The sequence below is a fragment of the Tachysurus vachellii genome, chromosome 12 (genome assembly GCF_030014155.1).
Source record: "Tachysurus vachellii isolate PV-2020 chromosome 12, HZAU_Pvac_v1, whole genome shotgun sequence".
NCBI classification, from domain to species: Eukaryota; Metazoa; Chordata; class Actinopteri; order Siluriformes; family Bagridae; genus Tachysurus; species Tachysurus vachellii.
In genome coordinates, this window is record NC_083471.1 from 20,385,516 (window position 1) to 20,400,858 (window position 15,343).

Genomic DNA, 15,343 nt, shown 5'->3' on the forward strand with positions numbered 1-15,343 from the left:
ACATGTGATGCTTAAATAGAGAAATGATGCCTAACTATGCAAATAGTATCTTTATTGTTTTAATGTGTTGTACAGTTTACAAACATCATGGTATGGAAGGTTATGAATTAAAAACTAAGAGACGTATATTACAATAGGCTGTTTGAACATAGTAACCTCATGAGGATTGCTTGGGGAAGTGTATTGAAACACTAAAGAATTTTCCCAAGAATCAAGAATTCTGAAGTTTCTTTTAAGGGTCCAGTGACAAATACTGAAGCCCCAAAAGATCTCACAATAATCTATTGTTGTACAACTACTGCCTTTCTACTACTTGTTCTACTACTACAATAATAATAATAATAATAATAATAATAATAATAATAATAATAATAATAATAATAATAAAGGATAAAATCACTATTGTTATTGTATGAATAGTATGAATATTGTATGAATAGTGCCGCTTTCTTATTTCATCGTTCTGCACATCTCCACAATGTCAAGAGATTTTTGTTTAGTTTAAATTGTTACTCAGAACTAAAGCGCCTCAAGCTTGGCCTCGGTTAGTGAAGAGTTAAAGGGAGGAGACGGAGAGTGACACGCCTCATTGGGCAGATTATGCGCAGCAAACAAAAAGTGTGTGTGTGAGTGTGTGTGTCAGTCAGTCAGTCGCTGCTTCTCGGCTCCATCTGCGCTCGCACCCGCCGGCACTCTCACCTTCAACTGGAGAGGGAAATGCACTGAGTGCGCGGACTTCGCGACTTTGTACGCACACGATTCACGGCTCATTCTTACAGCTTTGCAAACCTTGTGGATTATTGTTTTTCGCCTTTGTTAATCGGTGAGTATGTCGAGCTGAATTCTAAACAGCCTGGATGCGCTCCATTCATTGCGAAAGCATCCGTTTGGCTGTCTGCACAGCAGCAGCATCAGTGCTGAATTGGTGCGTAAAAAGGAACTTAGATGAGCATTGCATTTGATTTGAATGAAGTTAGATAAACACTATGTGTCGTTTCAACACTGGGGCTTTACTGTACAAAAGATGAGAAAGATTTCAGAAGATTTGAATCCAGAGAGGACGAAAGACACATTGACTTACTATATATTTACCTTCACTAAACGTCACTAAACGACGTAAACGAGTTTGCTCGTTATTATGCAGTCGTAAATCGACATCATAACAAAGCCGCGCACTGAAAGGGTTATAAATTTCACCGTGAAGCCTGGGGTCAGTGGGTTCATATGTTGTGTTTTGGAAATGCCCGGGCTCTGTTATAGTGTTTAGCAGAGAGATGCATATTCATCGGGCTCTTTGTGTGGCTTTGCCCGACCGACCCGAACAGCTACAAAAGAAGAGCTCAGTACTAAAACTGCTAAGAGAAAAAATAAGTACAGATATATAAAAATCATTTGTGCGCGAATATAAACTTTTTTTTTAAACACTACGATTAGATCTATAAAACAAAAATGTATAAACTCAGCTGCGTCTATATGACTGTTAGATGAAGTCGGAGAGTCGGAGGTTCAGTTTGGGTACGTTGTACGTTTTCAGCATGTTAATGTGCACTTGGATGGTCATTTGAACTCTATACAGACAGTCAACAACAAAACCGTAAGAACAGATAGAATGTGATTAGCTATTGAATATGTCTGAATAATAAATACAGTAAATACACAAATAATAAGACCGAATAAAAACGAACTGAAATGAATAAGATAACTATATTAGAATATAGAATATATACGGAACATAGAAACATTGAATATACTTTCGTGTGTGTGTGTGTGTGTGTGTGTGTGTGTGTGTGTGTGTGTGTGTGTGTGTGTGTGTTTACTACATAGACTCAGTTTAGTTCACATCTAAATGATAAGAAATTTCATTGCACATTATCTGACATTTAAATGCTACAAATGGAATATGTTCTTTAACGCTTCTACAAATAAATATTATGGCAAGGATATTAACAAAAGGATTCAATTGCAGTAAACGTGTAGGACATTGACATAAAATTAGTATAAAGTCTTAAGTATCTGTGTATATATGACCGATTATAAGCGCTACAAGTCATCATTTGGTGCAGCTTATAATATGTATTATTATTTAAAGAATACAAGATCGTTCTTAAATGTGCATTCGGGGTTAAAAAAAGACCTCTTTTCATTAGCTGGTTTAATGACAGTCTCTGAGGAAAAGTGTTGGATTATGTTAATGAACGGACATACGTTAGGTTGGTGTAGAATAGCAGAGAAACCTTCTGCACACGAAATCAGCGACTTTGACACTGCACTTGAAATCCATTCGACATGCTCCTCCGACTCTAAATGCTGCTAATATCCCTTCGTATCAGAGGCATGAAAAACGTGCAAAATAGCCTGATGCTACTAGTAATATAACGACTGATATTGTACCTGCTTTGCATAGAATTAATGCATTTTAAAACATAATAATAATAATAATAATAATAATAATAATAATAATAATAATAATAATAATGTTTTGGTTGTTTTTGTTCTTGTTTAAAGTATACATTTTAGGGGAAAATATTATTATGATTAATAATGATAATAATAATAATAATAATAATAATAATAATAATAATAATAATAATAATAATAATAATAATAATAATAATAAATCACGTGTAGCCATATTTTATAACAAATATTGAGTTAGGGCTATTTTAAGTCTCATACGAAGGCCGCATCTACCTAAATTTAAGGCTCCTATTAAAATCCCACGCGTCTTACACGTGTATTTATTGCATTTATTTGTATTGTATTCTACTTGCATAAAGCAGAATGCAATCAGATCTTAGTTGATGAGCCTGTATATTAAACAGACATGCTGGATTTTCATCCCGGCTCATTTTCTGTGTTTTGGTTAGAAAGTGATGGAGGAGTCCAGCTCGCAGAAGTTGGCGTGGGACGGAGACGCTAAAGCCATGCAGCAGTGTTTAACCGATATTTTCACGAGTGTGTACACCACCTGCGACATCCCCGAAAACGCGATCTTCGGTCCGTGTGTGCTCAGTCACACGTCATTGTACGACAGCATCGCCTTCATCGCACTAAAATCCACAGACAAGAGGACAGCGCCTTACATCTTCAGGGTACGAGTCATGATTAAAGATTCCCACATTGCATTTTATCACTTTATGTCCGAGTTGTGGATGCAACTTCAGTGATGGAGCCGTGACCCAGACGCATGATTTAGTGTTCAGTTCTGATTAAAATATATTAGATTTTCATGTAATGAGTTGATGTTGTTATATTGTTAGTACAAAATCCCCAGTGCTGAATTCGCATTTCAGTGTTGAATTAATTCTAACCATGTCCATTTGTTTCATATGCTTAAACAGCTAGAAAGTGCACAGAATCTGTGCTTTGGTTATAATATTACATTTATTTTAAATAATGTTGCTTATATCTATGGTGATAGGTGGACACGTCAGCTGCAGGAAGTACTGCAGAAGGTTTGATGTGGTTGAGGTTGGTCCAATCTGCAAGAGACAGAGACGAGCAGAACCTGGAGGCCTACGTGAAGAACGGCCAGCTCTTCTATAGGTCACTGAGAAGAATTGAGAAGGATGAAGAACTGTTGGTGTGGTACGGGAAGGACCTGATCGAGCTACTCTTACTCAGCTCTAGCAGAAATATCAAAAGCAAAGGTAATTCTTTATTTATGTATTGGAAACCTGGTAAATATATTATTACATATTGATAAATAAATAAATAGATGCATTTGTGTAACTGATCCTAAATTATTTAAATACTTGATAAGTAGTATAAAACTTTTTTTTTCAAAACATGATGTTACAAATTGAATGTTTTTCCATGATATAAATTAAAATAACTGCCATAGGGTATATACAGTATACTACAGAATAATACAGTGTCCAAATTTTCATTTACATTGGGCATTGTTTAACCTTTGCAATGCCAGCATATTACTATATATTCTTATTTTATTTAATACATATCTTGCAGCACAAATTTAAAAATCACAAGTTATTTTATTTTATTTTTTGTTTGTACAGGATCGCCACCTTATCTGTGTCCAGACTGCAGTCAGCGCTTCCAGTTCGAGTTCCCTATCCTTGCTCACCTGAGATTCCGATGCACCAAGAGGCTGCAAATGATGGCCGGTGGTGAGGACGACGCTAAGGACATTAGAGAACAAGCCAGCATGCCCACTTCCAGTTCAAGCCCCAAATTGGGCCGAGCCGAAGGTTTCTCCAGCCCCCAGGATGGAAAGCCATCAACAGACTTCCACAACCTTGCCAGGGACTTGGAGAACAACAGGACAAGTCCTGCCACTGACAAGGAGGCAGAGATACTGAGTGAGAGCTCAGGGAAGCGCAAATTTTCTGATCTAGAGGACCACAGCCGGGCCATGGGCTCAACCCCAAAGTCAAAGGAAGAACTGGCTAATTCAGCCCAGCACTATCGTGGAGCCTATGGTCTGGATGATAACAGGCGACCATTCTCACCCTCTGAAATCCCAGAAATGAAACGCAGTGCTTTTACTGAAGTCAAAAAGTCACCACAGGGCTTAAAGCATGGTGCCAAAAATGGTGGTTTCAACTCAGAGAATAAGACAGAAGCAGTGAGGCCTGGCAGTGAGAAGCATCCTAGCATTAGGCAAGTGCTGAGCGAGACACAGCCGCCTCAGTCACGGATCGAGAGCTCAGCTGTAGCGAGTGCTTTTACTTCAGTTTCCCAGGATTCCGGAGGCTCAGAGCGCAAGAGTGCCTTCAGCCAGCCATCACGTTCTTTCTCACAGCTTTCACCCCTTATCATGGCACCCAAGCTAATGCCTGGCATAGACTGCCACCCTCCTGTAGGTGACACCGTCACTTCCAGTAGACTTTATCAGGCTGATCACCTGGGAGCCAAGCTGCAAGGTTCTGAACTGGGCACCAATTGTCCTGTACCAGGTGCCATGTCAAAGCAGAACCCATTCCTCTACGCAACAACTTTCTGGCCTAAATCGTCAAGCGCCATACAGCTGCAGATGCCATCAGCCCTTACACTCCTTCCACCGTCCTTCACCTCTCTCTGCCTGCCAGCACAAAACTGGTGTGCGAAGTGCAATGCCTCTTTCCGCATGACCTCTGACCTGGTGTACCACATGCGTTCGCACCACAAAAAGGAATATTCCATGGAGCCATTGGTTAAGAGGCGGCGCGAGGAGAAGCTCAAGTGCCCCATCTGCAATGAGTCGTTCAGAGAGAGGCATCATCTCTCACGCCACATGACCTCTCATAACTGACTTTTTGGTGCACTATACTTTTCAAACAACATTATTATTATTTTTTTTTCCTATTGAAAGGGGAATATTGTCAAATCTTGTCAAATTGGAGATTTCACATTCTTAAGGACATTTCTGTTTGGATTGTATCTTTCAACATGTCATGCTTTTGTGTATGCAAAACTTTAAAACCCAAAAACTCTAAAAATCTATTTGAAAAATCTATTATAATATGAAGCACTTATTATTTGTGGGGGAAATGGGAAATAATAAAATGTACATGTCATTTGTATTTTGTATATATTAATGTATTGTATAATGTATAGAAACGAATTGAAATGTAGTTCAGTTTCATGAAGAAAAATTATTCAATTGTTTTCCATGTCTATAGGCCTAATTAAAATAATTTGGATTATGATGTTGAACTATATTTATGAATGCATGTACATTAGAGTTATCTGTTTAAGATACAGTCTATTTACAACAATGTAAATATTTGTTTGAATACAACAAAGGTGTAATATTTTGTGTCCGTGAGGAATAGATTCTGTGTCTCATCCTTTTTGCTGAAATTTACTATTTGATAGTTTATCTAACCATGTTGAATGCTTTGACAATAAAATAGCTTTATTTTCATTTTTACCTCGTGATTCATTCCGCTACAATAAATACGATCAACTACGTTTAAGTTCGTTTCATGCAGTGATGATCTTACACTCACAGTGTCAGCAGAGCTGCAATGCACAAGTTACAGTTTACTGCGTGTCACCAGGTCGGAAAATGAGTCTCGCGCGCGGCGCAGTTTTAATCCCCGAACAGCGCGTGAAGGAGTTTAGAGCTCAATTGAAACAAATACTATGTCAACTAAATTAATCCTAAATGAGCCGGATTCTATTATTATTATTATTATTATTATTATTATTATTATTATTATTATTATTATTATTATTATATTACGTTGTCCCACAAGAATGTTTCGCATGGTTAGTAATTTGTAAGAAATGTTAATATTTATATTTATAGAAAATTCATATTTTTATATACAATATTTCACTAATTTACCAATTTTTTTAATAATATTAATATTACTAAATATGATTAGATTCGTACAATTTCAACCTGAAGGATTTTTTTTAATTAAATAAAATGTATTTTGCTGTTTGCTTATGAGCAAAAATTATTTTCAGGGATGAGCTGTCCATACTTTTGAGATATAAAAAAAAAAAAAAAATTCCACTAAGTGGTGTGTCCCAGTCAACGCTGTTTTATAAGGCTATAGTGATGGGGAAGAGGCACAAGCCTTTAATGAGTATAATTTACCTCCATCCACAATGAAGATCCTATATCATTGCTGCCTATGAAAAAGGGGTTATAACCTGAGCTGTGGAATAGCCACAGGCTACAAACAACTATAATTTACAGATTATTGCTATAATAATCAATAGCTACTACCATATGATTGTTTGCTTTGCGTTTTATTACATTCATATGTCCCTTCCAGGACGCAATGCAAATCCTTATTTAGCCCTATAGCCTATTATGGGAGTGCAGGGCGGGCGGGGGTGGAGGGTTGGGGTATGTTGGGGGTGGGGGGCAGTGGTGTAATCGCTCTGAAAATAGCTCAACAGGGACACCAAGCTCTCATTGTGAGAAACGCAATCAAATCCGTTTTCCTTTATCCTTATTCACACAACGAGGTCCAACATTCTGACTTCATTTTTTTTTTTATTTTAAAGCAATAACATTTAAAAATGCAATATTTACAACAAATCCATTTTAGCTTATTTAAAACGAGATGCACTTGAATTCCTTCTTGCTAAGTTGATCAAATTGCTTTATGTAAAATATTTACTTGCATATTCTAACACTGTACTAACACCAGGGGAAACATGATGTTGAGTGAATGAATACAGTCCATATACGTTATCACCACTGCTGAAAGACACAATGAGTTTTATTAACTAAGTGACTTTGTTTAAAACTATAGGTTTGAAAATTTGTTACATTTTTTATTTTTTAACCATAATAGTTTTGGGACTATATCTACTGTCCTCACAGCAGCATACAACACAGTTACTGAAAGCAAAGCAATGAAAGCAATGAAAACCCAACTGACACTGGAGACTCCTTCCAAAACAAACAGATGAAAGGAAAGACAAGTAGGTGAAAATCTTACATTTGACTAACTTTCAATAATAATAATAATAATAATAATAATAATAATAATAATAATAATAAGCAGAAGATGATGATGAAGAAGAAGAAGAAGCAACCCAACAGGTAAGAGTATAGAAAATGTTTATGTTGTGCCTACATATTACTAAACAACATATTGCTAAAGGTATTGATCAAAAATTGCTAGCATTTTGCCATTAATCGATTAGAAAAGCATGTTTACTACAGCATCACATCATAACTTTTACACACTCCTACAGGTTCTCCAAAATGTTTGTTATAAGCACTACTATATACTGCACTACTAATTTGCTTTTATTTTCTATGTAATATATCTTATCTTATCTTAAATATAACCATGTACACTGCAAGCTCTGTATATGAAGGAAGTGTAGTCACAAAAGTCCTTTCCGATATATTGACAGACCATAATAGCAATTATATAAGCATTTCAAGACAAGAAAGACATTACAGAATACAAATTGATAAACACATTAAAATACACATTGCTGTTCGAGATATAAAACTCACACTAAAAACATGCCATTACTTCCCCCTAAGGGTGAATCAAGGACTAGCACACAAATTATTCCCTCAAATTAATCTTTCAAGATTGAACAGAAGCACAACATTTCCAGCCTGCAATTTACAGCTTAGCATCAGTAGTTGCAAGTGTAATTTATGCAAATGCAACATTTTTCTGTATATTGCATGCACAGCAGTCAAACTTTTGGATACAGTAGATAATGGAGTAACTCTAGCTGGGAGACTCTGACAGTCTTTGGAGCTCTGTGCACCTCTGCTTACCAGAGATATTTATTGCCTTACCCTGTTTTGAGCCTGAAGTCACTGCCCACCCCTTTCCTAAGCTCCGGTTACATTTGTCAGTCTAACACTCAGCACCTACCAGTCAACCCTTCCTGTATACGCTCACCCTTGGCCAACCTATCTGGTCAGCTTTTCATCGTTAATGTGTGATTGTGTCCTGTTGTGAACTATTCACCTCTTCACCATCTCCACATTTGTCCCTTTTGTTCGTGCTCCTGTTGTTCTGTAACCTCTGGCAACTTGGCTCATTACAACAAAATAGGTATGGGAAAGAGCAGCAAGCTTGAATGGTAAGGTTCAAGTTCAGTATTTATAGATTCTTGACACCAACAACACTGTGACACCTGAGATGATGGTGAAATGGACGCAAAAGTGTGATTTACCCCCAGTGATTTATGAGAGTGTATATGTGCTCGTAATGTAGGTCATATGTCATGTATATAAACTAATTTGAGAATTATATATATATATATATATATATGTATATATATATATATATATATATATATATATATATATATATATATACATATATATATATATATATATATATATATATATATATATAGATATACAGGGAGTGCAGAATTATTAGGCAAATGAGTATTTTGACCACATCATCCTCTTTATGCATGTTGTCTTACTCCAAGCTGTATAGGCTCGAAAGCCTACAACCAATTAAGCATATTAGGTGATGTGCATCTCTGTAATGAGAAGGGGTGTGGTCTAATGACATCTACACCCTATATCAGGTGTGCATAATTATTAGGCAACTTCCTTTCCTTTGGCAAAATGGGTCAAAAGAAGGACTTGACAGGCTCCGAAAAGTCAAAAATAGTGAGATATCTTGCAGAGGGATGCAGCACTCTTAAAATTGCCAAGCTTCTGAAGCGTGATCATCGAACAATCAAGCGTTTCATTCAAAATAGTCAACAGGGTCACAAGAAGCGTGTGGAAAAACCAAGGCGCAAAATAACTGCCCATGAACTGAGAAAAGTCAAGCGTGCAGCTGCCAAGATGCCACTTGCCACCAGTTTTGCCATATTTCAGAGCTGCAACATCACTGGAGTGCCCAAAAGCACAAGGTGTGCAATACTCAGAGACATGGCCAAGGTAAGAAAGGCTGAAAAACGACCACCACTGAACAAGACACACAAGCTGAAACGTCAAGACTGGGCCAAGAAATATCTGAAGACTGATTTTTCTAAGGTTTTATGGACTGATGAAATGAGAGTGAGTCTTGATGGGCCAGATGGATGGGCTCGTGGCTGGATCGGTAAAGGGCAGAGAGCTCCAGTCCGACTGAGACGCCAGCAAGGTGGAGGTGGAGTACTGGTTTGGGCTGGTATCATCAAAGATGAGCTTGTGGGGCCTTTTCGGGTTGAGGATGGGGTCAAGCTCAACTCCCAGTCCTACTGCCAGTTTCTGGAAGACACCTTCTTCAAGCAGTGGTACAGGAAGAAGTCTGCATCCTTCAAGAAAAACATGATTTTCATGCAGGACAATGCTCCATCACACGCGTCCAAGTACTCCACAGCGTGGCTGGCAAGAAAGGGTCTAAAAGAAGAAAAACTAATGACATGGCCTCCTTGTTCACCTGATCTGAACCCCATAGAGAACCTGTGGTCCATCATCAAATGTGAGATTTACAAGGAGGGAAAACAGTACACCTCTCTGAAGAGTGTCTGGGAGGCTGTGGTTGCTGCTGCACGCAATGTTGACGGTGAACAGATCAAAACACTGACAGAATCCATGGATGGCAGGCTTTTGAGTGTCCTTGCAAAGAAAGGTGGCTATATTGGTCACTGATTTGTTTTTGTTTTGTTTTTGAATGTCAGAAATGTATATTAGTGAATGTTGAGATGTAATATTGGTTTCACTGGTGAAAATAAATAATTGAAATGGGTATATATTTGTTTTTTGTTAAGTTGCCTAATAATTATGCACAGTAATAGTCACCTGCACACACAGATATCCTCCTAAAATAGCTAAAACTACAAACAAACTAAAAACTACTTCCAAAAATATTCAGCTTTGCTATTAATGAGTTTTTTGGGTTCATTGAGAACATGGTTGTTGTTCAATAATAAAATTAATCCTCAAAAATACAACTTCCCTAATAATTCTGCACTCCCTGTATATATATATATATATATATATATATATATATATATATATATATCCAAGTGTTTGGTTTTTTAAACTTGGACACTTGGACCACTTGGATTTTTAAAATTGTTGCTTTTTCATTTAGCAGTTTTTGATTTGATATATAATCAATTCAGAATTAATTGCACGCTTCAAGATAATGGGCAAAAATCTAGTATATAAAATAATCTACTCTGCCTTTAAGCTCATAACTATAGGTTGTATGAATGAAAACCTAAATGCAAATACATGGTTTTGACCTGCAGAAATTAGTAACAGGGCTAAAAATACATAATTATAAAAAAAACATACAATTCTATTAACAACACTCACAGATGCCCTGCGATGGGTTGGCACTCTGTCCAGGGTGTATCCTGCCTTGATGCCCGATGACGCCTGAGATAGGCACAGGCTCCCCGTAACCCGAGGTAGTTCGGATAAGCGGTAGAAGATGAATGAATGAATGAATGAACACTCACAGACATAATAATAAAAAAAACCTTGATATTAATGAAATAGTAAATTGTGTGGCTTTATGAGGATCCTGCACCTTCAGAATAAGGAGGATGGTGAAAGAGGTAAGGAAGAACCCAGAGTTCATCAATTGTTCCGGTTACACTAACGAAGCTCTTCCTGAAAACAACCGACATAGTGGAACAACTGAACTTTATTAAGCAGCACTGGAACTACTGGAATTGTGTCTTGCAGTCAGATCTATTGCATAACATTGAAATGGTGAAATGCATACTAAGTGAATTCCACATTCCTCCTGCAATGGTGTCTGACCGTGCTTTGGGTCCGTTGTGTGTCTGGTGGTCAATGGGTACCAGATGGCTTCGTGCAATTCAGATGGCATCATGAATCCAGTTAAGTACCAGGATAATTCATGCCCCAAAAACAGATTTCTTCTGCAAGAAAGTTCGGAATTGGTCGTAGACAGAGCTTTAAATAAGATTATGACCCACATCGCAATCAGTGAGAACAAAATAAATGTTATGCAGAGGGAATTAAAAATCTGTGGTTCAAATGAAAGTTGATAGACTATATACACAACATAAGAATTTATCGAAGCTTGCAATGTTCACTATGTCAAATTTTCCAGATCAAATCACCAGAAACATACCTTAAACTAGACTATTAGAAATTGAAAAGCATTTTCTACTCTTTACATGGAAAGCAACTTCATCAGGATGCACACACATTTCTGATTTGCAGTATTCGCTAAATGACATTTTACAGTATCACCAACTGGTTTGACTGTTTCACTCCAAAATCTTTGCAATATATCTTCAAACACAAATGGTTCTGGTTTTCCATTGGTTTGTTGTAGCCTATATTTGTGGAATTTGATTAGCTTTAATTCAGATTATTTACATTTAAACACAGATTTGCTTTTCTGACAATATTTGGCATAAAAGCTGTGATTCTGGCAACCCTGGGTTCAAAATTCTTTCTACTGCTTGTCTAGGTCCTAAATAAATCTTTTGTTATACTCAGTGTGACCAGAAAACCAATAAACATCCTGAAATCTATCTATATTTTAATTTTGCGTCGTCACATGATCAAGCTGACCTAAGAGGATGCCGCTCTCATTACAATAAGTTCTTTACCTTATGAAAGCATGCTTATCTTTTTTTAGCTTATAGATCAGTCATTGGCAGGCATTTGCACTCAAAGCAAATACCTCCGGTTCGCATAGCAGAGGCGTACAGTTTATACTGCACAAGTCGGTGTCAACAGTTCAATCGCTAACAATGCCACGCACAGCTGTTGTGATCCTACTCTGCTACTTAACAAAACCACAGAGGAACATAAATTGTCCAAGCTCAAGAGATGTGCCAATCTTTCACACATCACTATTAATATGGATGCTATTAATATACGAAGATGGTTATACTGTCTTTGCTGCATCGGGCCCAGTCAACATGTTTGAATGTTAGTGATGGGAACAAGCTTAGAATACATGAACATCTGAGAATTCCGAGGCATCTAGAGATCTTCCAGCTGCAGTTGGACTCTGCGATACTAAAGAGGAGATGTCAACTCCATGTGAGCTTTTGCATCAATACAACATTTGTCAGACTGTATATTTATAATCACACCCTCCAGTGTCACCCATATGAGGATGAGGTTCCCCTTTGAGTCTGGTTCCTCTCAAGGTTTCTTCCTTTACCATCTAAGGGAGTTTTTCCTTGCCACTGCTGCCTGAGTCACCTCAGACTTGCTCATTGGGGATAAATACTGTACACATTGTGAACTAAATATATCTAATATTAATTTTGAATTTTGTTTTCTGTTAATCTTTATATTATTCTTTATATTACCTTTTGTTCTATGTTTATGTTCTGTAAAGCTGCTTTGAGTCAATGTCAGTTGTACAACTTTAGACAGGTTGCAAAAATTGCGTAAATATAAGTTTGTTGCTTTTTGTCATCTTGTACAATGGAGTACTATGGAGACACTATGTTAAGCTTTTTTCAACAAACTATACAGAGCTAATCTTTCATGGGACTCTGCTTATCTTTTATAGGCTAGTAGAGACCTGATTTAAGGGGCATGAGGAAGTGCCAAGTAAACTGCCGAGTTGGTTTTCTACAGCAGCTGAGCTGGTATAGTTGAATATCCACAATATATCTTTTAAATAAACTTAGCTTAATTTTGGCATTAGTTTACCCTCAAGTATTGTGCACTGTTATAAGGTTCAATCTGGGTTAAGAGCCATTCTAACACAAAGGTCACTGTGTTTTACTTTGTTTTATATGAAATAAAAAAACAAATTTCCATGTGATCAGTTTGTTTCTGTATTGCAAATAGTCAGCAGAACTACTTCAGAGTGAAAATTTACTTTGACTCAAATCTAGTTTATGTAGAAAACAGCACCTGTGTGAAAGGCTAGTATTGAAATAAAAATGTGTAGTAACTTTGTGTGTGTGTGTGTGTGTGTGTGTGTGTGTGTGTGTGTGTGTGTGTGTGTGTGTGTGTGTGTGTGTGTGTGCAAGCATTAGCAGCATTTTCCACCTGAACAGAGGTGAGAGAGTTCAAAAAAATTGCATAAGGTTGAAATAAATCTGGGGGCACGGTGGCTTAGTGGTTAGCACGTTCACCTCACACCTCCAGGGTTGGGGGTTCGATTCCCGCCTCCGCCTTGTGTGTATGGCATGTTTGCATGTTCTCCCCGTGCCTCGGGGGTTTCCTCCGGGTACTCCGGTTTCCTCCTCCGGTCCAAAGACATGCATGGTAGGTTGATTGGCATCTCTGGAAAATTGTCCGTAGTGTGTGTGTGAATGAGAGTGTGTGTGTGCCCTGTGATGGGTTGACACTCCGTCCAGGGTGTATCCTGCCTTGATGCCCGATGACGCCTGAGATAGGCACAGGCTCCCCGTGACCCGAGGTAGTTCGGATAAGTGGTAGAAAATGAATGAATGAATGAATGAATGAATGAAATAAATCTTTTATTTCACTCGCAGGTTCTTAGTATTGCATGTAAGTGCCATCACAACGAGGATTAGCTCTAGAAATCACATTTCTGTATCCTCAAATTACTGGTTCATTAGACAAGCAGCATCTTTTAAAAGCATCTTTCAACAGACTGCTTCCATCTGCATCTATTTTTCCCCTGATATTAACTGCATTGTTCTCAAACTTGCATCTTCATAACATGATTCAATATGTATGAAAAGAGAAGGTTACAATTAGGAATGGGCTGAGCATTTATAACCATCTAGATGAATTAAATGGTTGTTTGAACTAGGACAAAGTTCCCAACGAGATGTGAATGCCTGGAAATTAGAAATGCAGTATGCACAGTGTACTTAGCTGTTTTTTTTATAGAAACTCTATTTCTATACACTAAGCTTGTCTTACATTTGTTGCTCTTAACACCCTTATGCAGAGAAACATACATTTTATCTCATTTTATACAACTGAGTAATTGAGGGTTAAGGGTCTTGCTCAAGGGTTTGGTGAACCTGGGATTCAAACAAACAAACATTCTGACCTGTTGTCCAATACCTTAACCACTAAGCTACCACATCCCTGGATCTGTACATCAGACCTGGTTTGTCTGATATTTTGCATCTACTTCCTGTAGCTAAGACCCTTTATACCACATGCCACATTCCACTTGCTGAATTCTGAAATCTGATTGGTCAGAAGGTGTTGATATATTTTCTAAAACAGCAGCTCTGACAATAGTAGCTGCTATAATTCAAATAATAAGTTTATTTATTTATTTAAATGTATTTTTATTTATTATTTTTATAGGAAGAATTTTTGTCACCTTTGCCATAATCAGAACCTAATAATTAAAAATTAAAAATTGTTATTTAACAAAAGAAAAAACATATAATTGTGAATCTACTGAAGACTTCTTGAAACATATGTTTATTTATTGCTTATTAAGTCAAAAAGCAGAAAAAAGAAAATAAGAATGTTCATAATTGGTATAGTGTAAGTGATAACAGGACCGAAATTGTCTCTACAATATTATGTGTATACAGATATAATGTACAAGTGATTTGTTAATATATTGATGAATGAAACTGTAGGCAAATTGCTATGGTATCAGTGTGATAAAATACTTATATAGGTGTTAAAAAATTATGATTAATAACTAATGATAAGTAATCATGCTGTGCCGGAAGTTCCCATCCTGACAGTTTCTCATCACTGGCTAAGGCCTGCATTCGACAGGTGCTGCTGTCTGTAATGAGTGAACAGGTGCTTCTTTATTCTTCATCAAACGTACCAGGCTGTAGTCAAAGCAGCGCCATCATTCCCACACATTAATGGACCCGGATCTTTTGTCCCATGCACATGTTGAGATCTTTTGCACTGATTAAATGCTCCGCTGAGCCGCAGACTGTTTTGACACGACGCACTGGAACTGATCGGCTCTCTCCGGGTCTCACTGGCATTGCTCTGGCATTTAGGGATGGAGGGGGGAACAGGGTGAGACTC

At 37.4% G+C, this 15,343-nt stretch overlaps 1 protein-coding gene across 2 annotated transcripts; it reads left to right on the top strand.

The window, feature by feature from the left end:
- The first annotated feature begins 658 nt into the window (after nt 1-658).
- On the top strand, nt 659-5,765 carry prdm8b (PR domain containing 8b). Of its 2 annotated transcripts, XM_060883388.1 has the most exons (4): nt 659-823; nt 2,868-3,092; nt 3,422-3,650; nt 4,020-5,765. In XM_060883388.1, exons 2-4 carry the CDS (start codon nt 2,874-2,876, stop codon nt 5,252-5,254), a joined length of 1,683 nt encoding a protein of 560 aa, XP_060739371.1. In that variant the 5' UTR covers nt 659-823; nt 2,868-2,873; the 3' UTR covers nt 5,255-5,765. The 2 variants fall into 2 exon arrangements, with proteins under 2 accessions (XP_060739371.1, XP_060739372.1); XM_060883389.1 differs by lacking the exon at nt 2,868-3,092.
- The last annotated feature ends 9,578 nt before the right edge of the window (nt 5,766-15,343 follow it).